The sequence below is a fragment of the Drosophila eugracilis genome, unplaced genomic scaffold, assembly GCF_018153835.1.
Source record: "Drosophila eugracilis isolate 14026-0451.02 unplaced genomic scaffold, ASM1815383v1 contig_722, whole genome shotgun sequence".
NCBI classification, from domain to species: Eukaryota; Metazoa; Arthropoda; class Insecta; order Diptera; family Drosophilidae; genus Drosophila; species Drosophila eugracilis.
In genome coordinates, this window is record NW_024573616.1 from 938,290 (window position 1) to 961,627 (window position 23,338).

At 41.4% G+C, this 23,338-nt stretch overlaps 1 protein-coding gene across 1 annotated transcript in view; it reads left to right on the plus strand.

Moving 5' to 3' along the window:
* The window catches only part of LOC108115107, a 40,613-nt gene extending 18,344 nt beyond the window's left edge, over positions 1 to 22,269 (plus strand). Inside the window, 6 exon segments of the mRNA XM_017226356.2 lie at positions 694 to 861; positions 12,660 to 12,849; positions 18,176 to 18,327; positions 19,017 to 19,132; positions 19,322 to 19,677; positions 19,679 to 22,269. Coding sequence (XP_017081845.2) covers positions 694 to 861; positions 12,660 to 12,849; positions 18,176 to 18,327; positions 19,017 to 19,132; positions 19,322 to 19,677; positions 19,679 to 21,328 — 2,632 coding nt within the window. The 3' untranslated portion in view covers positions 21,329 to 22,269.
* Positions 22,270 to 23,338: the final 1,069 nt, after the last annotated feature.

Below are 23,338 nucleotides of genomic sequence, written 5' to 3' on the forward strand. Positions count from 1 at the left end.
CCATCTCCATTCAATTTAGCAAGTTTTGCAGCAGCTTTGCATTTACTTTTATCGGGGAAAACTTTCCTGCCCAACTTGAGTGGAACTTTTAATGCCATGTCCACGGCGCAACAGGAAGACAATGCCCAGTTGGGTGGCCCAAGGGGCTTCAGTCGGGCGTGGCCAGGATCCGGCCTGGGACTGGAGCCGAGAGTAGAGCACTTTTCATAGACGAGCACCAGTAGCACCATTTATCAGGCGGCGTAACAAGTTACGCCACAGGAACGAGAGCTCGTTTTATTTTAGTGCTTTTAACTGCGTTTTATGGGAATTCATTGGGTTGTTGTTTCATCCATGCAGAAAGTGCACTGACAAAACTATACATGACTAGAGATGTATAAAGGACATACGTAGATTTTTCTTAGACCATTTTCTTGCTAATAAGTAAAGGCATGCTTGCTTAAATCATTTACACCTAGTCAACAGGAATGTAATGTAAGCCTTACATCTTTTTAGACTACCACAAAAGCGGAAATGCTTACTAACCATGATATTAACACCTAAAGCGAGGAAATTAACACCTGCTCTTCGCGCAGTGCACAGAAGTAGCCACGGTCCACCAGCGGCAAACACGAACTATGCATGTTGACTTGCCCAGCCCGCTGCCACCGCATCTGGCCTCTCTCTCACTCCGCCTCTTACTGTCTCTTTCAGTTATGATTTATTATTCGGCATCACGGAGTCAGAATCCTATCACACACTGGCCGCATTAGCACTCGAGGAAGGATTACGTGAAAATGAACGCGATAATTTATTGCGCTTCTATATGCAGAGCCGCTTTGATGTACGCCCCGATTTGGCATTGGCTGCCACGCTGAAGAAGTAAGTGAAATTTATGCTCCATTTTATGACGGTGGGCAATGCAAATCCGGCCAGCCCAATGCCCAAAGCCGTATAACTTACATCACATTTAACATAGTTGCCGGATTGCCAGCGATCCGATTGACTGGTTTGCATGGATGTAAGTACACGGCCATATCGTTCATCTCAATTAGAATTGTTTATGTGGGGCAATTTGTTTGCTAAGTGCCGCGGATTAGCGACGCCCGTCTGAAATGTTGGTTAGGCAATTTACTCCGGCATTGACGTCATTGGGATCGGGATCAGATTCAGTATCCGAATTCAGTAGCAGCGGCTTTAAGGTTTAATTTAAATTGAAATTTATTCCGGTAACGTAAATTTGCTTGAAAAATTTCGGAGCTTCGATGTTATTTTATAGCTGCCAGGCTTCTACAAAATGCAACCATAAATTATAATAAACGACTAACCCAAGTGATCCAGATCCTTTTGCCGCAGGAGAACACTATTATGTCATCAGATGGCTACTTATTACTTGGAGATATTGACGTTCCCGCGGGACGACATTACTCTGTCCATTTGGGAAAAAACAATGCCACTGACTATCTCATTTTCGCAGAAGTTGTCCCATCCTACTCCTGCTCCTTATTCTCGTTTTCTCGGGAAAGTTTTGTGTGCAATAAATAAATTGCACAATGCACAGCAGTGACCTCCTGGCATCCGGGGAAATAGTCACCCAACCACCCACGCCCATGCGATGTCAACGTTTCTTGGTCCAAAACTGAGCACCAGAGCTGAGTTTTTTCGGTAGCATCGTATAAAGTTATTTGCACAAAAGATGCAATTGTTTCTAAAGATGCCCACCAAGGATTATAAGCAGAATGACCAGACGATGCAGCATGTGGAAATGAAAATCCTTGCGGATCAAAAACGAATGTTGTATGAGCTTTTCATAGATTTTCATAGATATTCAACAAACAAAAGAGCCTTAAAGGTGAATCCATTGTGCTTAAAATAGAGCGTATAAATCGTTCAATTTAAAAGATGGAATCAAAAATGGTTTAATTCCCCTTTGTAAACGGCTTAGTAGCTATCTGCCTTTGTTTGTCAGATGTAATACAAAAGCAGAGTAGCAGGAAGAATAAAAAGTATTTTTGCATTTATTCATCCTAAAATACGAAACCGAATATTTGAACATAAAACATTGATTTATGTGTGTAATTTATGAGTATTTTTTGCTAAATGGATTGAGACAAATACGCATATATCATTTTTTCCGTTTAATATAGTTATAGTATTTAACGGAAAAACTTAATTGCTAAGACTTTTTTGCTACCATGTTTGTTTTCGCATATTTTTCAATTAAGTTAAAAACCATCTGAAAGCCATTGAAAAATTAATAACAACGGAATTTTTTAAATTGCGGTTGCACTTTGTAAGGCCTTTCTTTTCACTATAGGGCTTTAAAAACTTTTTAATCAATTATATTTTTTAACTACATTGAAAAGAAACGTTAAACGTTGTTAAATACTGAAATATTCTGTAATCAAAACCTGTTAGGACTTTTCTTTCAATTTTCTTGAGCGACTTTATTTTGTATCTATTTAATTACCACTCTTTCGGGCGACTTTCAAATATTTTGATTTATTTTATGCAAAAAATTGGAGAATCATATAAAACCTCCTTGGCACAAACTCGTTTACCAACTTGAAATACCCCTCGAGTGGCGGAAAGTGGTCCAAAAACTATCTAAGCTGCTGGCGTTTGCCTGTAGCGGATAACAGCAATAACACCAGCACCAGCAACAACAAAAACAGTAACAGCTTGAAAGGCAACAACGGCAGCCATAAGAATAAACAACAAACAAAAAACAAAAACACACAACGACAACTGAGAGAAAAAAGAAGGACAAACAAACGATTGAAAGGAAGTTCACACAATCAACAACAGATGCGCTTTTTCACATACGAATAACTGAACATGGAAACTCTCCAGGGGAAATTGTTTTGTATGACGTCGAAAAGGGGCGGTGGGTGCTGTGTATGGGTGAGTGGGGTGGTGGGCGTGCCAAGGGAAGTGGCCGCCTTTCAGGCTTTGCTTGCACATATTTGACGCTTTTCTCACTGCTCTGTTAACTGCATCCCAGTGGCGATGCTTTGTTGTCCGTCATTGAATTAAATGGCAGCCCAAACAGCATTCGGACCCCCGGACATCAGACATCGGGAAAAACGGACGGAGGCAGTCGTTGACGGACAGTCGTGCTTTTGTTTCGTTTCATTTCATTTCGACTCCTGACTTTTTTCGACTCTCGGTGTCTCTCAAGTTGAAGGATGGGAAGAGTGCCACATTCCGGGGTTTCCAGTCCGCGGATCCTTGCACTCTTCTCTTGTTCAAATGCTCGACACGACACCTTTGACAATCGTTGAATCTCCGCAGAACACCTGCAGGTCTCTTGGAGCCTGAAGCTACATCAATGCAGGACTTTAAGGCTTATCTGTGAACTGCTATCCCCCTCTTATACAAATATTTATATGAGTATAGAATTTTGGGTCATATATTCTTGAAGCTATTATATTCCTTAAAGTTACTTTATATATAAAACAAAACATATCAACGAAAATTTTAAGGGAATTTAATCCGACAGATGGTCGTGGGTCTTCCTTTAATTTATTTCTATGAGCGGATCCAACTAGGATATTTAATCTGAAATTGCCCTGACAGAGAATACGAGTAATAATATTCTCTTTCATACATATTTATGACTTCGCCGGCAATCTCGTGAGCTGATTGCATTTCATTTTGCCGCAGCCCGCTCATGATTTCCCATAATCCTCCTTTGAGGCGCCTTAAAGCGCACACAATTGCTTCCGCCGGCGTGCCTCGATTTCATTTTGGACCAACTCAAAGCAACTCAAAGTGGCAAAGCAGCAAAGTACCCTCGAATGCACTTTTTTCTATGTGCATATCCTCTCCAGCTAGGCCATTTTATCTGCTGCAGTGTCGCAAGTTTTAACCAACGTTAGAAACTTTTAGGCATTGCGCCACTTTCAACAGTTTTTGTTTTATGGCCAGCTCTCCTCGTCGGCCAACCCAGCTCTTTCAGTGGGGATCGGAGCGAGAGGTGAGACCTGTTATCCGACCCCTTTTAGCATGCCCGAAGCGTGTTTCCATGGCTGCGTTTAATGGCTGGTCAGATACAGTTACAGATACTACAACATCGCAGGGAAATAGACCTGCTTCCCCCTTTCCACCTGTGGTCCCTAAAAATTAGCTACCCTAACGTCAAACAACAAACGTAGGAGGGCCAGACAATGGCTTAAGAACAGAGAGGGCCACAAACGTAGGTACAGGATAAAAAAACTATAGGTATGTCTATATCATACATTATTAATTTATTGGAAAACTTCAATACTTCTCTGCACAAGCTTTCTCAGTTAAAAAAGTATCAATCGGTTATATAGCATTGGAAGATATCGCTCCATACTGTTGACAATGTTTTTATCACTACCATCTCCAAGTTCTCTTTAGTGACATTTTTCTCAGTGCAGGTTCAGTGCTGCATGTTAATGAGTTGGCCGGCTATTGCCAGAAATTGTTTTTGGGGCCCTTGCCTAAATAGCTTTGTCCGCTCCTCAGGTGAACCTCGAGGTGGGTGTTCGTGTATATGAGGGCCTAATTGCAGGTGTGTTTGATTTACACTAGCCATGAAATTGGCTATTTTGGCATTGCCGGAGCATTCCACTTGTTCTTTTAAACGCTAAGCTGACACACATTCGCTCAGCCGGTCGAGATTTATGGGCCCCATCGAAAATGTCTAGCAGTCTCTGGTTGTTTTTCAGGGGCTTAGAGAGGGATGCTGTCGGAGTAAAAAGGCAATTATTTAGTGCTGTATCCGTATCTTGCACTTGAGGATACAGTCGAGTTCCGGAAGGGATTTAAGTCTGTGGCTTTTCACTTGCACTATGTGCAGAGGAAAGTTGTTTAATTTTTATTTTCATCCCAAGATATTTCTTAGATTTATAGAGTGAATTGCAGGTGCGATTCCCCCAGGGAATTCAACTGTGCTATTATGCAATCAAATTGAATTCAGTGCGAGTTTAATTTGTTTACCAATTGTGAGATGTGAAAATCAAATCAAATACATCTGCTGTGTAATTGAATTGAATATTCATTTGTACAGCAGAAATCCTGTTGCCTCACTTTTCTTGAGTTTTATTGTCGCCCCATCGCCCCAGCTTATTCGTCGTCTTCTTTCCGTACTGTAAACTGTTGCTTAGTCGCTTAATCCCCGGCTTATCTGGCCAAGACACAATTGACCCAACTCAAAGTGTCGCTGACAGCTTTATATTGTCGTTTTAATTTCAGCCATTTATAAACCGCAACGTTGAGCGGGCTCCTTAATTACCCGGCTGGCCACAAAAGTTGTTTACTCCGCAATGAAACCGCGCCAGACACGCGTCCTAAAGATAACAATACCCGTGGGAGCGGGCAAACAATGCCGTTGGCCCTCGGCAGACGCTTAATAGCATAAACTTATTTATTATAATATTATTTACAAAAATATGCAAGCCAACGCTCGGGTCAGCGCGGTGATCCTTGGCGACAGGCGGCGCTTGTCCCCGAGTTCGGGCTGCTGAATTTATAGTCTGCGGGCGGTGCCACAGGAAGTGGCATACATTATGGCCAGTGCTGCCAGCAATACGAATAATAGTCATGAAAAAGTCAAAAGGAGATAAGGTGCTTATCATATTTGTAATATGTAGAAAAGTTTTCCCTCTAAATTGTATGCAAAGCTTATTTTCAGTGTAGATAAAAAGCCATAAAATTTTTAAGCTTTAAAGATTTCAGGTTCTTAAAATTTTGTTAAAATAATGGGAAAGAAAGTATTTTCTTAATCGGCACAAATATTTTGCTGAAATTTAATAAATAAGTTTCCGTCTTTAACTCTTCTAGTTGTATTTTGGTATGATTTCTAATAAGTATCAAACCAATTATCGATCAAGTGGTCACAAAACTAATCGCCTGCTATAATGTCTCAATTTAAAAACACTATCCTTTATGGCTAGAAGCTATTTATATTTTTCAATGCTTAATAGCTGGCTTTCCAACACCGATTACGGAACGCTTATGGCGAGGAAAATGATGTGGGCGTGTCTGCAAAGGGGGTGTGAGTGGGCGGGCGAGGCAAGAGCCATAAACTTTTAAATGGCATTGTCTGCTGTTACCCCGTACGCTTTTCGCTTTAATATGCTGGCTAAATATGCATTTGGTTTCCAGCTGCTCTTGTTCCATATCCATATCCATATATTCCCCAGCAGCAACAGCAACAGCAGCAGCAGCAGGGGCAGCAGCATCTTGAACCAGTTGCTCCCGTTTTATTTGCCAAACTTCTCTCGTAAATTACTCGCCGTTGCAACTAGTGCAGATGTACTTTCCCTATGCGTTGTGCTCTCAACTCTTTTTTTCGACGGCTCGGAACGTGTTGTTTACACGCTGAAACATCATAAATTACATGCGTGCTTTTTGCCACTCCTCTTGTGTGTACGCGAGCTCAAAACTCAATCCGGCTCAGCGATTGTTTTCGGCCGCCCTGTGATGGCCCACATGTTCTCGTACGCTTACTGCCATTCGCACCGCTAACCGCCCACCGCTGACCACGCCTCTTTCGAGCCGATCTGCCGCTGACATGCATTTTGAAGAACTTTCGATTATGCAACCGGTCGGAGCACCGCTCTCAAACCCAAGCAATTATTTACTTTGCATATTTCAGTGTTATTCTTTGCAGGGTAAATATGGAAATTGGCAGCATTTTGAGTGGAAATTTCATTCATGAAGTGCAAACGCCTCTTGAATTATTTTTTTTACCTTCCGGTGGCTTAAAGGTGGAGATGGCCAGACACCATTTAAATATGCTGAAGAGGAAAACTCTTAAAATTATGTAAATTAAAAAAGGGGATATCACATAATTTAATTTTTATGTTTGCTACTTCAGAAGGTCAATGAAATATTTAGATTATTTATAAACTTTACAATTATTATAATAATATACTTAAAATTTATCAGTAAATATTAGGAATTTTGAGTAAAATAATACATAATTTTTTATTTGTATAGCCTTAGTTTCAAATCCAAAAACATATACAGATATTATCCCAAATTATAAGGTAATCCTTTATATTTATTTCCCCAAAATTATGATACATGCAATATATTTAAATTCCGCCTATCACACATTCGACCTTTATGTATATATTTCCTCTCAAAAAAGCATTAGCATGGAAGGATAAGTTGAATATTTTCTTGCGCATTTCCGAGCTGTGCTCACCCTGACCACTTATTGCATCCGTTGCTCAACTTTGCTACTCAGTGTAGATGTTGAAGTGTAATAAAATGGTGCTTATTGCATTGTGAGCGGCATAAATATTCGCACACACGCGCCCAGAGGCACTCGCTGAGATATTTTCCCGTTAGCCCGCCGTCATGAGTGGTCGCATTTCCCCGGCGTGTTGCAGTTATTCATAATCGTTTGTCAGCGCTGAAGGCTCTGTGTGTCGATGTGTGTTTGTGTGTGTGTGTGGGCCTGTGGCGTATGTGTGCACATGTGCTTATCCACAACAAACTGGCTGACACTCATACTAGCACACAAAGCGGCCGCAGTGTGTGGCAAAGCAATTTGGGTAAACGCTTTTTGGGCGGATCAGGGGGGCGTATACGCAATATATTATATTATATTCCGCACTGACCAGAAATTGTTGTAAGCCCACGCGGGCGCAATAAATAATTGAAATCTGGCATATTACCGAATGCTGCGAATTGTTCAATTCAACAATTGCCATGTCGACCAGTGCATTAGTGGTGAATTTGTGTACCGAAAAGCTAAATATTTTTGAAAGCATTATTGTCTATTTTGAAGGATACAAACCGCTTGTTGCGGCAGTAATGTTCTACGACAAATTAGAAAACAAAAATGTATGTTAAATCCTGAATTTGGTCAACAAAATCGAATTCAATCCAATTTCTATTCGCCTTTAAATGCCTAATTGAAAATTTAATATCCATTTAAAAATTTCACTGAAATATTTTTACAGGGGTTTATAAACCATAACGGCCATAATCAATAATATAAATTTGCATGTACCCTTTCTATGATAATAAACATAATGTACATATACCCTTTTATGCTGCCTTTGAATATTTATTGATGCTTACCATGTCCTGTCTCTAGATATAAAATGGTATCCTTACCCGTCTCGTACTATTTCCATCATTAAGGCTCTGATTGGAGGACGTGGCAGGAGTTTCGAGGGCACATACACATCCCTTAGTGTCTTGCTGTTTAGCCTGGCAGCGGTTGAACACTTAATGGGCCAACCCCCGCCTCTTAGCCTTCCCGCATCCACATCCCCATCCAAGTTAAGTGGGGTTCATGAACCCGCACTATTCCCCGCAGAAGTCGGGCATTAACGCCAGTTAGTGGTCCGCATCCGTGTCTATATGTGCACGGGTATATATGAGACACGAGTTGTTTCGCTTTGCTTGTTGTGTTTACGGGCATATCGGGTACACGAGGGTTCTGGGTGATTAAATGGATTTGATTTTCCCCTTTTTTTCCCAGGCCACCGTGCAAACTGTGATTTGAGGCGGTAGTTAAATGTTTGAGGTCTGGGTTCACTTAAAGTTAACCCAACTTTACTCGCCAAAGCTGGATTTAAATTTAAAGAGCAAAAAGAGAAAGCTGGAATATTTGTCCACTCGTTTGAATGCCATTAGGAGCATATTCTCATTCCCTGCAATTTCCGCTTAATGCAATTTAAAATCAAATTGCATTTTGTTCGAAAGACTCGTTGTACTTCATTAGCAAACTCCTCAACAAATTCATTACAGAACTGCAGCTGCCAAAAATCTAGGGCACTAGAAAATTGTGCACCCGGAGACCAGACACTCCGGCCAAAAGTACGACGAACACCTCCGCCTGTCCCTGTCCCAGTCCCTGTCGCTGTCTGCATCTGTATCTGTGTCTCCGTATCCGCATCCGCATCTGCCTTTCTGTTTCCAAGTGTGTGTGTATGTATATTTGTGCCTGTGTGTGTTTCTGGCGGAGAAGTGTTTGTTTGAGTGCGGAAATATTTAAAGTGTCACATACGCTCTTCGGAAATTAAATGTGAGTGTTGTTCACGCTCCAGAAACGAGCAGCGGAAGTCAGCAACCTACACTGTGCAACCAAGTTAGGGGAGAACGTGCTCCGTGCGGTAGACCACAAGAACCGAGGGTGCTAATTTGCCTTGTTCTTTAGTTGTATTCATGAACAGCCTGTAAAGTTTGTTTACTTTTCAGGACTGAGTCTTATATGGTGTATAAAATATTTATTAAGACTACTTCTTGATAAAAATGCAGTTAAGAACAGCAATAAATTTTTTAGATATAAAACAAAATGAGATATTTAACAGCATTTTTGAAAACAAAAAAAAACTCGAAAATGATGTCTTCTTTCCTTATCTTAATTTTAAAACAAAAACCTACGCACATTACCTTGGGTGATCCCAAAACAATATCTGGGAAAATAAAAAAAAATTGCATACTGTAATGCCAAATTGGATCGCACTTGTGCGAGTTCCCCGAATGGTCATTCCTCGGTCTCCACTCAAGGTGTGCAGAAGGGGAGGTCTGGTGCCCAGGTGGGCGTGGCAGTGGCGCAAAGCAAATGACGCTCATCGCCTTTGTTAACCCCTTATTTCACCTGCTATTTGTTTCTGGTTTTGCTTGGTGTGTTTTCCACTGCATACTTTCGAGTGTTTGTTGTGCATATTTCCGGTGGCCATTTGTTGGGGGCGCTTATGTGTGTGTGTTAAAGCATGTGTATTGGTGTTTCGAGGGTTTGCGGTTACTTTTGAGTGTTTTCATGTGTTTGGCCGCTTTTGTGGGTCGTTTTGTGGTGCGTGTATGTTTTACGTAGAATTGTCGTCTAAATACACACGTGCTTATATATATTTAATTATATTGTCGGTGGCTATGGTCTCGTTCTCGAAACTTTCGACTGGCTTTAGTCTGGAAATGTTCCACTTATTGTTTGCTGGTGGCGCATTTTAATCTTATTTCCTTACCAACAGCACCACACGTTCGGGTTATTCCATGCTTTTCATGGGATTTCCCCAATGCACATTCGTCCAACTTTTAATTAAGCATTTGTGCTGGTCTGCTGGCATTCGAATTTTGTTTGCTCGACTTTTTGTTTGTTTTCGCAAACGCAATTCGCGTGATTTCCAAATTATATTTGCTATGACACATTTTTATGGTTTCCTCAATGGACGGCTCCAAAAAAAGAGCTCTTTCACCCTCCTCAAACGGAATTATCGTGGCTTGCTTGCATTTTAATTAAGTCGATTGTGGGTGCGGGTTTTCCGATGGGCTTATAATAATGCCACATTGCGGAACATAATAAGATCAACGTTTTGAGCTGCTGCGGGAACTTCTGCACATGTACAATCCGAAATTTAAGCAAACGATTTTAAACTTAATAAGCAGAAAAAGCATTTCTGAAGCTCACACTTTATTTATTGCGCATACGCATCGTAGACCGCCTGCAGAACGCTCTAAGCGTCTGCTCAACTATGTGGGATTACATAATAGAAACCGCAAATAAATATAAAACGAAGCTGAGCTGCTTCGATTCTGATTCCGAATAAGATTCCAATGCAAACATGTGTCTCCGTCGACGGCAATGGGAACTGACGCAATGTATACAGTGGCGGTCGGAATAGTAGGATTAAGAGTTATGCACATCCAAAGGATTAAATTAATAGAATTTAATTATTTTTCGTATTACTTTTGGAGTTTCAACAATTGATATTTAGTACCCTACTACAGATTTTCTTATTTTAAAGTGTATACGAAAATATATATAGAAAATAATATATATAGAAAAATCGTATATTTAGAAAATAACATTATAGGATATTCTCATTTGATGACAATTACATTTCAAATATATTTTGATAAAGCCTAATTTAAAACCAAAATGGTCAACTTTAACTACTTTGTCTCTGCTGTCAAATGTCGGAAATATTTTGCATATCTCTATGACCTCCGCTGTCGGCGTGTCCTTTGAATCCTGCATAAACAGCAGCAAGTAGAGCAAACGAAAGGCGTCTTGCTAGCCACCTCGGGCCATACATTCATGAGTGGCACCGTACTCCCCGCCGAGCTCTGACTTTCGTTCTTCGAGTCTTCTTCACGGGGGGTCGACGTCGACTGTGCCGTCTGAATAGAGGTCAAAGTGCATAACTTAAGTAGCCGACAATAAAATGCATAACATGGCACACAAAACACAAACAGACAAGACGGGCAGCAAAAGAAAACTAAAATAAGTACAAGCCGTACGAAAATGTGGAAAATATGGCTCTATTTATTTGTACATTAGGCTACGCCAAGACGTTGAAAAACCCGGCGCGCACATACACTCCGCAGTGAATGTGTGTCCTGTGGCATGTTGTACCTGCCTCAACAGCTGCTAGCAAAAGGCCAAGTGTTGTGCTTGACATGAACACAAGGCGGGCACAGAGGGATTTCTGTATTTTTTCTCCGGTCTCCGTGTCTTTCCCGCTGCGCCGTAATAATTTCATGCTGGGATGGACTTAACCAGAAGCATACCGATTTATCTAACGTGGGACTGGGGGAAACAAATTTATTAAAGAAAAAGGCAGCACAGGGAGCCATTTACATAGGGTGCTCCTGAAAAGGATTTAATTGTCAGGTGCTCCTTAAATTGTTACGCAAAATACAAATCAGAATTTGATTGCGGTCTGCAGCTTTATTTTGGATTAATGGTAAATTTATAAGATTAAAGACATATTCTGGAATATCTTAGTTGTGGTAGAGATCTTTAAGTCCAAGCTTATATAAAATCAATACTTTTAAACAATATAATTACCACTGCAATAAATATAAACTTAAATTCCAATGTGAAGAAAAACAATGACAACAAAGTGCTTAACAACAAATTAAAGACCCATTTAAAGCATTATTCCCAAAAGTGCTGAATTTGTGAAGCGTTGAAAGTTTAACAGAAGTTTTGCCAACGAAAAAGTTTCCTCCTGAATTTTCTCTTTTCAAACTTGATACTGTCGGTTAAATATGTATATTATTGTGTATTTCTTTAACGCAATATGATGAGCGGAAAAATAAAGAGAAAATTTAATAATTCAATTGTTTGTAATTGCGGGCCATTATAACGATGACGAAACACTTTATGTTTTACATTTTTAAAAAGGTAACCTCGGAAGTAAAGAAATATGTATCATTTAAGGATTTTATAAATGCATATAACTGAGAAGCTTAAAAAGGACTTGGCTGAGCTTTCCATTTGTTACTCGTTTATAAAAGGTTTTATATCAGGACTTAACTTAAATACTACTTCTGGGTCACTGCAATTCAGCTTTAAGAATCGAGTAAAAAAACAATGGAAAAACACAAACGGTTTCGGGGGCTCTCAATAATTTGATCCGCTATAGGGGAAGCAAATCTTGCACAAAAATCAATTGCAATCAGCGGGAGTTTCTTGGTTAATTCGCGATTTTCGGCATTAGTCTCCCATTGTTGTCCAATGTTGACTGGGTGTGTCCCACCGGTGGGCTGGGGGTGCTCGGTACAAAAGCCAACCGCGTAATTAAGCTTTACGGACCGAGAGTAAATACACAAAACGGGTAACACACGCACTGGCATCACCACAGTGAGCCACCAAATGTTAACAATGCACATTACGCATACGCCACGTTGCGTTGATGTTCCGTTCACGGTCTTACCCGCACTCTCTCTTCTCTCCGCAGATACCAGGACATGTACAACAATCCGATTAAGGCCACTAATTTGGAGCATCGCGACGTGGTCCTGGACATACTGTCCGATGCTCGAGTGGTGGGTCCACTACTGCAGACGGGGATGTTCCACGCGGATGTCAATCGGCGCAATTATATGTACGTATTTGGCCATAACAGCGCGACGGGACCGTTTGCCCACGTAAGTATTAGCCATCCTCAATGCCCGAATGGCGATTCCAATTACATACTCTACAGCGCATTTAAATTAAACGCTCGCCGACCAGTCGAAATAAGCCCAGCATGAGTTGGCATCTAATGAGTTTCCATAATGTACTCGATTCCCCCAACCATCCTCTTTTCTCCCACCATATTTTGTCCGTCCAATAATGGAACAATAATGCTGAAAAGTTTGCGGCACTGGGCTGTTGAGTTCAGTTCATCACTGGCTGACGGTGCCTGTTTTTGGCTTTTTCGCCAAAACAATTCGCAAGTTTGCAGCTGCCAATGGGAAATGATTGTATTGAAGCCATTGAACCCAGCAGCAACAGAAATTACTAAATATGTACACCGAAAATAGAGCAGATCGCAAAATATATTCCATGTATTAAGCATTTGGTGACGACATTAATATCCCAATCATAAAACCCATCCTATTAAAATTTACTACATCTTATAAGATTTTATCTAAATTGAATTTCAATAAAAGAGCTCTTTGGCGAAATAATATGTAGATTTTAGGAGCTCTTTAAGCAATAAAGTTCTCAGACTAAGTGTGACTTCTCTTTAAATGAAGAATTTTTATATTTTTAAGACGATTTTTTAGTTTTCTAAAACCCAAAAATGTATTTCAATTTCTTAAAGTGCAGACAAAAATACAGAAGTCGCTGAAATCCAAAACAAAAACACTGCCAGACGAGTTTAGCTCGTGTCCTTTTGGCTAAGCAGACGGCATTCTCTTGACTTAGGGTTCATTTGTGTCCGAGGAGGGGTCACTTTCCAGGGGCGGAGTAGGAGACTTGCTATGGTTATGGCTATCTGGGTCCTTGTCTCCCCGACTTGACTTGGTTTTTATGGCTTTGTCATGCTTATGGATTTGTTACTGATTGCCTCGCAGAGATAGCTTTGTGTTGCTATGAAGTCGTCGTGGCCTCGGACCTCTGTTACTCTACAGTTAAATGGGCATATTGATTTGTAATTAAGATGATTGGACTGATAGGCAAATAGGGAGCACTGAACGCATGGAATAAGTAAACATTTCTCTGGAAATCCTTTCATCTTTCCACTGATAGCATGGAGTTTCATCCAAGCCTTCGCTGAAAAACTCAGAGAAAACCGCCGGCAAAATTGCTCAGCAGACGGAGAGAAAACTTCCACAAACAAGCCATACAGAAATAATGAATTTGAAAACAACTCAAATAGGGATCCAAAACAAAAGAGACACTCCCTCCGCCGAGCGGAAAGTTATTATTTCGTATTATATTTTTGGCAACTTTTATCCTTGCGCTAAGCGAATTTTTATGGCCATAGTTGCCGAGAAGTTGGCCATAAAACAAACTGCAACTGAAACTGCAAAAAAGATGAACAGCTCGGGGAGATGGCCTTTTGGATGCGTCAACAGCTTGTGGCTGGCGGGTTGCAACAACTTTTTAATAGCCCGCAATTAAAGTATGAATATAAGTCTGATAAATTGCCAACGGTTGCCATCGACTGAAAGTAGCCAAATCACACAAAAGAACATGTTTATGCCCCCTGATATATGACCGGATTCAGCAGCCAGGAATCGCATTAGTTACGAATAAATTGCTGGAATAAAATTCACTTAAATATTTCATGCTGCTTTCGGGACGAAGCCTTAAACATGAGCTGCGTATCCCAAGGATATTCGGGTGTGCCTACAAATTATCGCTGGCTGTCGCCAACGCAACCTACTCGTTTTCTGTTTATGTTCCTCCGCTTCGCTTTTCTTTGCTTTTCTTTACTTTTCTTCTTGGGGAGGGAGCAGACAGGAAAACAGTCAGACAACTTAAGGCCCACACAATCGCACAACATTCTGGGTCTTTTTTTATTTATGCCAACATCTTTCTGTTGCCGCATTCTCTGTTTGTCAGGGCCGAAGCCAACAGAACTCGACTGAATGCGAATGAATTTGTGCATAAACTGCGCTTCTGCACTCCATCTCAAGCGTCAGCCACTCACTCAGTCGGACCACGCCCACTCAGCAGAATCCTCCGCCCGTCTTTGCCCCTTCCGGTCCAGCTTCTTTGACTATCTGGCATGGGCCGCGGGCTTATTGTGAAACTTTTTGGCACATGTCTTGCCTGTTTGCCACGGCCTCATCCTCAAAACGGGCCAAAGAGACTACTTACGTACTTGGCTTGAAGTGTCCAACAATTTCATTCCACTGAGACCAAGTTGCGCCTCAGGGCGATTGTTAAAAATAGCGAAAATTATTCCAAGCATAGATAATTCCAGCGAAATGGAGGCTGTGCTTAAAGTTGGGCTTAATTGATTTAATCCCAGCGACAGCATAATAAACTCGGTCTGAAAATGTCAACGAAATCCGCTACTTACAAATGGTAATGAGAACAAAAGGAAATTGGCCACTTAATTGGGCAAAGAGAAAATACCAGAATGTTCAAGAGAGTTTAATAAAAAAGCGAAAATATTTTAGCATCCTCATAAGATCCCACAAATGTTCACTATTACCTAAATTTATTTAAAAACTTACAAATTAGCTTAACTGCTTATGTTTTGTTAACTTTTTCATACAAATACCAACAAATTTCTTATTTTCATGAAGAAATATCAGCTTTAACATGGGACAATGACTTGGCTTCTTATAACAAAAGGGCTTAAAGGCTCTTAAGGTTGGCTGTCGCTTTTCCAAGAATACATTTTTCCACAAAAATCGGAAATGTGCGTAAAGTATGGCCTAATTGAATTTAATCCCGAAGACAAAACGCAAAATGCGCACACAAATAAACGGCATGGGGATTGAGGAAAATTGCTTCTTTGGAGATTTTTCTATGTTCCTTTTTCTAATTTCCCAAGCTGAGCAATAAACTCAGCGAGCCGAAAAGTTTGGCAAAACAAGTTCCAATTTATTTGGGCATAATCGAGGGAAAAGAGATGAAAACGACTTCGGCTCGAGGACAGTTTAATAAGTTTTCCATATTAAATTTAGCATTTTCCCAGTGCCCAGGCATACAGAGACCCACGTAGACAAACGTCATTATCATCGCATTCTAAACGCGGTCAGCATCCCAAGAATTTTCCGCAAAAACCCCACAAATAAAAAACATTTGAAGTATGTCCCGTCTGGTCGGTTCCTTTTTTTTCTTGGGAAAGTTTTTTCGTCGACTATTTGGGCATTTCCCCTTGCTCCAAGGACTTTCTCCTTCTGATAAGAATGCGAAATGGTTGAGGAAGGAAAAGAAATTTATGAAAATAAAATAAATATGACTTGAAACTAAAGTTTTTATTTCGGTGCGTGGTAGAAAGTTTCCGACCGCAAAGTCCGCACAAAAAGGTTGCTGAAACTCGAGTGTTTGGCAAATACTGAAAAACGTGCCCGTTTCGCTTAATATACAGCGTACATTTTTTTGGGAAATTTTCTGTGTGGGAAAATATTTAATTACCGAGACACAAAAATACCAAATTAAAGAGACCTGGCCTTCCTCAACTCTTCTGTAATCCAATAAAATTATAAAAAGATGAGAGCAAATTGTGCGGCTGGCATTCCCAGCCTCTCGGCAAATTCACGCCGTTCTGGCAATTGCCTCGGGTTACGGATTCTAGATTCCGCCGAAAACGATTTGCTCTAAGCCAATTCGGGGGAATATTTTTGGAAATTTTACACGCTGCGAGTGCCATTAACTCCATTAGGTTTATTACGACAAATGGCGCTAAGTCAAATTGTTGCTTCCGTTGCCGTGGGCACAGGAGTTGTTTTTTTGGGGTGGGCAATCGGAGGGGCATAAATTACGAAAGTTACGCATTTATTCCAAATTGAATTTCCGCCTCCGCTCCGGTAATTTTTTATTTGCAACTTTAAAGCAAGAATCGCTGGCCAATAAAGATAACTTTTCACAGGAAGTGCCCACGCTTCGGCCAATCGAATAAATACATAAATAATTTTGGGCCAATATCTGAATATGCTGTAATTATGGATTCATAGCGTGGGCTAATATTGAATCTGCTGAATTTAAACGGAAGTGTTTAATGCAATTTTTAGGTTTTGTGTCAACATTTGCAGTAAAATGTGTATTTATGGGAAATTTACATTTTGCCGCCACTGAAAAATACAAGAATAATATTTGCCAATGCAACCACTCAATTTGATTGATATGAAAATATTCCTCTGTCCATTTCTCTGGCATGTCAACAAACTGTTAACCGTAAAGCAAAATAAACATACGCCACGCTGCCTGATCAATTCCAATCGTAAAAAAACCTTAAAGATTCGCTTTGATTTCGTTAGAAGGCCATTGAACCGTGTATATTCGTCACAGAACGCTCAACAAAAAGCTTAGACTAAGCCTGGTTTTGGCGGAACAATATTGAATTCCGTTTGCTCGTTTCATCAAATTCTCACACAATTGCAAAATGAAAATCAAAAGCGAAATTCATCATTCATAAATGCCATAAAAGATTTCAGCGGCGCAAAGGACATCGTCCGAGAAGCAAAAGAACAGTCAGCATCTCCGCCGGGCCAGTGCCATTTTGATGTGCTCAGACAGAAATGCTTTGTGACTTTGTTACATTTTTCATGGCAACAATAAAAACTTGGCTTTATTACCTACTTACATTCAGCGACTCCCTCCGGCGGCCTCGTCCTTGTCCACGTCCCCGTCCCGGGTTCCCTCCTGTCTTCGACTAGCTAAATATTTATGCAGGCCGTCTAAGAAGATTGATGCCGGTTGGTCACAATGGCCAAAAAAGAGCCGTTAAAATACTGCTGAAAACATTTCACACCGATCTCCGAGTCACCGAGTTCCTCTAGCCGCATTACATTTTGCATGGGCTATATATACTCTGTGATGAAGGTTGGCAACATTAGGTGATTTCCATCCCTAAATCAAAGTCCCTGCAAGGTGGATGCTAATAAAATGTAGGACTTAACTTTACATCTGAAATAAAAGAACAAAAGCTTTTACTACCAGACTAATAAATATTTTAAATCTTTTTGTTTTATATTACAAGTGTTGCTGTTGCAGTAATTTATTACATTTTAGATGACACTCCTAAATATTTTAAATGATTGATTTTAATCTTATCAGATTGCCTTTCCCTCTAGATAAGTCACTCTTTAATATCCAACATTGATATCTGTTGGACAAGTTTCTTAAAATCCCTTCGTTTTGATGGAATCTCTGAACCTAAGAACACATTTACCACCATCGCTAATGCTTTATTATTTATAGCTCCCCAGCTTGTTTTAATGGTCTGCGCTTTAGAGTATTCCCTTACCGGCTTGATTTACTGGCACGTGGATACATATAGACTATATACATTTTCACTTACAGTTACCGCATAGCATTATGGGCGAGGAATTGGCGTTTATCTTCGGTGCTCCTTTGGCCCCCGCAGGTCCTTTTCCCACTGGCAACTACACGGTGCAGGAAAAGCTGCTTTCCGAGGCGGTAATGGCATATTGGACGAATTTCGTAAAGACCGGGTGAGTACTCGCCGCTGGACTTGCAGGCCAAAAAGCGGATGTGAAAAGTGCATTTGGAGAAAGTTAGCAGAGGAGTTTGGGTTGAGGAATATAAAAACTGGGCAAGGGGAGTTGGGAGTTGGCCATCAACATCAACACGAAGAGTCACAGTTCTGCATGCAAATGCGGATGCAAAAGCGAATGTTGAATGCGGATGCGGATGCGGATGCAGTGTGGGATATTCATGAGTTGTGGAATGGCTACGACTAGTGGCTTTGGTTTGGCATTGGCTTTGCCTTCCAATGGGGCACGTTTTGCAATCTGCAACGCTTGGACAGCGAAATGAATAGAATTTTTACTACCGCTTTTATTATTATTCCACAGCACCCGGCTTGGGTGGCGGCACATGCAAATATTATTAGTTGAAGTGGCCAACGCTCGGGGATAAAAATAAAGGCCGGGCAAAAAATGGAAATGGGTGTGGCAATCAAAACTGAAATCAGAGATCGTTAGCAGGACGTTTTGGCATTCGACTGCAGGGAGTGTGGTTATTGGCCATAACCATGTCATTTAAATGAGCAAATGAATGGCCGGATTATGTCGATAAAATGAGATTCTTTTCTGGGCAAGATGTGGGGCATAAATGTGAAACTAGACGATAATACATCCGTTGGCCCAAGTTCTCATCTTTTGCCTTCATGTTTTTTCAGTAATCCCAAGGCTCCCTGGAAGGGCATCTTCCTCAATTCACATGCCCTCGAATGGGATCGCTACGACTTGGACTGGCCGGAGTTTAATAGGAGGGCTCAGGCGTATCTTAATATTGGTAAGTTGATTTTTATTTTTAATGTAAAATAATGTAATTTCAATTATGGCTTAATCTATAAATAAACCTCATCATTGTGCAGAGAAAAAGTCCTGGCTTTTTACATGCTCCTTGGCTTATATTACTAAACATCCTTCTTCGAAATGCAAATGCATTATTATAAACCATATTTTCAATATTTTCCTCCAGGCATTCCACCAACTGTGGGCTACAAGTACCGTCACATTTACATGAATTTCTGGAACAAAGAGCTTCCGGACGAACTGAACCAGATTGCCGCCATTCAGGAGCAGCTGCATGGACCAAGTCAAGAGGTGATTACGGGTCACATGAGCAAGTACGGGCCAAGGGACCACGGGGCAGATGACCCTGTGAGGACATTGAAGCTCCTTCTTCAGGAACCCAGTCTGGCTGGTCCGACTCAGAGTGGTGAATCCACGGAAACGGCTGCGGAGAATATGTACAATGCTCCACCAACTTTTGGTCATGTCCACAAGATGCAGGGTGGCAGTGAATTCGAGGACTTGGTGACCTCCACAAATCCTTTTAGATAGCGGAGAGGAACAGCAGCAGGCGCCTCCTGAGACGGTGGCCAAATCGGAGGCTATAATGCAACTCCTGATCGCCCTGATAGCCATTATAATAGCTCTTAATGTGCTGATTTATTTAACCTTCTTATTGCGTCAACGTCGTCGGAGGGCTAAGGCTTTACCATTCCCCGCTCCCAAATTGGGCGGAACTATCCTCAGCTACGATGGTGCTAATGATGAAGAGCTAAAGAGGTGCAGCAAGTCCCGAGATGGAGATGAAAGTTTTGTTCTAGAGATGACCAGGAAATCAAACACTTATGAAGCCATCAAAACGGGTCAAAGGTCGCTCAGTTGCTCCACAGTGGACACGCATACGAAAGTTTGCGAGTGGATGTCGGGACAGGAGGCGCCGAAATCGGGAAGTTTTAATACAGCCACACCACCTCCTCAACCGATTTTATCCGATGGCAGGCTAATCATATGCCAGGATATAGAAGTGGCCGATGCAGCCCTACTTATCCCCCAACATATGCATGAACCGCAGCACTATGAGATGCTACTACAGAGACAGCATTCAGCCTTAACGGAACCCAGTGATGACATCCTCCAACAGCAATATCCGATGAGAAACCACACGCACTCCCATTCGGATCCGGTAGATATGATCTTGGCTGCTGACGAGCAGGTCACCAGTTTTGTGCACGCTGACGATGTGGATATTAATGTCACCAGTAGAGAGGATTCCGATGGTTTGGAGGTCATTCCTTTGACGGCTGCCCAGCAATTGGAGCTCTTGCGGCAGCGTAACTATCCCAAGGTTCTGCCCACAGAGCAGGATTTAATTAACAGCAGTTATAAGCGGAATTCCCTGCCACCGCAGAACTTCAGCGCTCCCCTGCCGCCCCCGAGGACCATAAGCAACACGTTGGGCAGGAGGCGCAGGGACAGCAGCAACATAACCACTTCGCCACTCCAAGTGGCCAGGGATTGTGAAGCCGAAGATGAGGACCAGAAGGAGCCTCAAATCTCGCAGAACACCCTCATCGTTGGACCCATTGTGCCTAAGTCACCAGCCTCCAGTCTTAAACGAGTGAAAAGAATGACGGAGTCAACGGCGATGACGGCACTGAGCGGATCTTTTCAATCCTTCGAGTCGGTGCCGCCGGCCCATGAGGCCACACCCCCTCAGGGCGAGCGGACCGAGTGCATTTACGCAATTAAGGCCAGTCCTGGAAGTTGCAACTGGGCGGCGCCCAACGGCGATTTGTATGCACAGCCCATGAAATCGCCCTCGAGGACCTCGCTTATTCCCAGGCCTACAAAGCAGGTGGAATCCCAATCCCAAGCCCAATCCCAATCCCTGCCAGGCGGTGAAGCTGGGGATTCTCCTGGAGCAATGGCACCGACCACGTCAAGCCGCATACCTCAATTGCAGCGTCAGGCTTCCGGCAAGGATTTGCAAACAACAACAGCATCAGAAAATACCGCAAATCCCTTGGGATGCCAGCAGAGAACCGATTCCACAATATCATCGGGCTCGTCGGCATCCAATGGCTCGACCACAGACTCCTACTCCTCCTCCTCGTCCTCGTCCACTGGAACCGTACGCACCGAGCTGCAGCAGTTCCAGCCGCTACCCGGCAGAAGTATTACGACCAATATATAGAAGCATCAGGGAGGAGCGGCTGCCAAGAAGTCCTTCAGGACTTCCCGTCGTGCCCGCAATGCGGCGACAGACAGCTGCCTGCCAAGTCCTCTCCAATCGCTGTCCGCATCCCAACCCTCTCCGGTTTCCTTTTCTTTGGTCTGGAATTTTATGGGTCCTGCGTAAATTTAATAATACATTTTGGTGTAAAGTTTATCTTTGACTTGGCGGCATTGCTCGTGGTTAGAACTCCGACTGCTGGCCTTCTGGCTTTTCTGCGAGCAAACTTTCTGCCAGCGTAAATTAGTTAAGAAAATTGCAGTGGAGGTTTCCCTGGAGATTGCACTGAAGGTTGGCCGTATCGATATAAGCAGCGATTCCCGTAAGGGAAACTAATTTCGCAGAGAATATTGCATAAATAAAGTCGCTTTAGCAAGTTGCTTGGAATTATTTACAAAACATATTAAAGAGTTTGATGTACATTTTCTCAAACTTACGCAATAGAAATGAAAATTATTTATAAGTCAACCGAAAGGATTTACCTAGCTTGTATATAGTTCAAAAGTAGTAAGTCTAAATGAGTACCAGTTTTTCCCCAAGGAAAGAATTTTAAAGTTTTAAGGAAAATATATAACGTTTAAAAAGTCTACACCTAGAGATAGCAGAGACACAATCTATTTACTTTATTTTATTTCGTAGAATACTGAAAATAAGCCTATAATAGCCACAGTATTTAAAACAAATCGTTAAATAATTACTGTAAGTAAATGACATAAAACTAAAGCATAACAAACAAGGGACACCACTAAATGAATTTTGAAAAATACGCAAATCCCAATGTCAAGTATTATAAGCTATGTGTTTGTATTTTACTTTATTTTCTTCATTAAGTTAACCATAAGCTAACATATGAACATGAACCTATTCTTGGAAATATAGTGAACCGAAAACGATGAAAGCAATTTGTATGTGGCTGATTTTACATTTATTCCCATGACAACCGACAGCAGAAATGGCTGCTGCAGAAATTGCCAATAACAATGCCTCGAATCTTGCCACTCGCTCACCAAAACTTGTGTCAACTATTGTTGCCGCCAATTTACCAAACAAAAGCTACTTACGAACTTGTCTTCCCCCTTTTACGTTTCGGCTTCTGTTTTCTCTATCATTTTTGTTGCCAATACTCTCCGGGCAAAGCAATTTCGCACTGCCGCCAACTTAATTTGCCACAACATTTCGCCGGCTAAGTCACTCGTAAAAAAAGTACACTTCTTAAAGGAAAATTTCAGAAATAACAAAAAAAAAATGTAAAGAAAATCACATTTGAAATTTTGAAGATAAAATATTTTACCACATTTTGAAGTGTTTTTGGTTTACAAGGAAATGTCATAATAAAAGCTTTTTGTGTTCTTAGATTTATTGAATTCCTGATACTTGAAATGAAACATTCTATTACAGAATCTCTTACTTTAATTCCACATTTTAATTTTATATTTTAAAAAAAGTTTTTTCTGCCTGTATTGTGTAAGAGCACTCAGCAGGGAAATGGAGTCTGAACTGTGGAGACTGCCTGGAAATCAGTTCAAATGTCAACATTTTTGTTGCTACACATATTTCAAATATTTGGCGTTTTGTGCATAGTTGTTAACTCTTCTTCACTATCCTGAAACTGGGATCTTCTTTCGGCCAGGACATCAAAGTTGTCGCTCCCCTCGACACCACCATGGAATAGTTGTGCGTTGTGTTGTTAAGCTTAGGGCCATATCCTGCAGGATTTACTGCCTTGGCAGAAAAGTTTTTGCGCCGGCTTTTATGCCTTATTCCCTTTGTGGCACATTTGATTTTTTTTCTTTCTGCTTTATTTTTGGTTTTTGTGCTGCGAATTGAGTTATTGTGTCGTTTCTGCGTTGGCCCCTTATGCAAATGGCCCAGTCTTCGAGTTGTTGTTGTTACTTCTTTACGCAGGTTACGCAGAAAGTTTGTTACGAACTACGGGGGGAAATTGAAAATCTCCGTCATAAACAGGGCTAA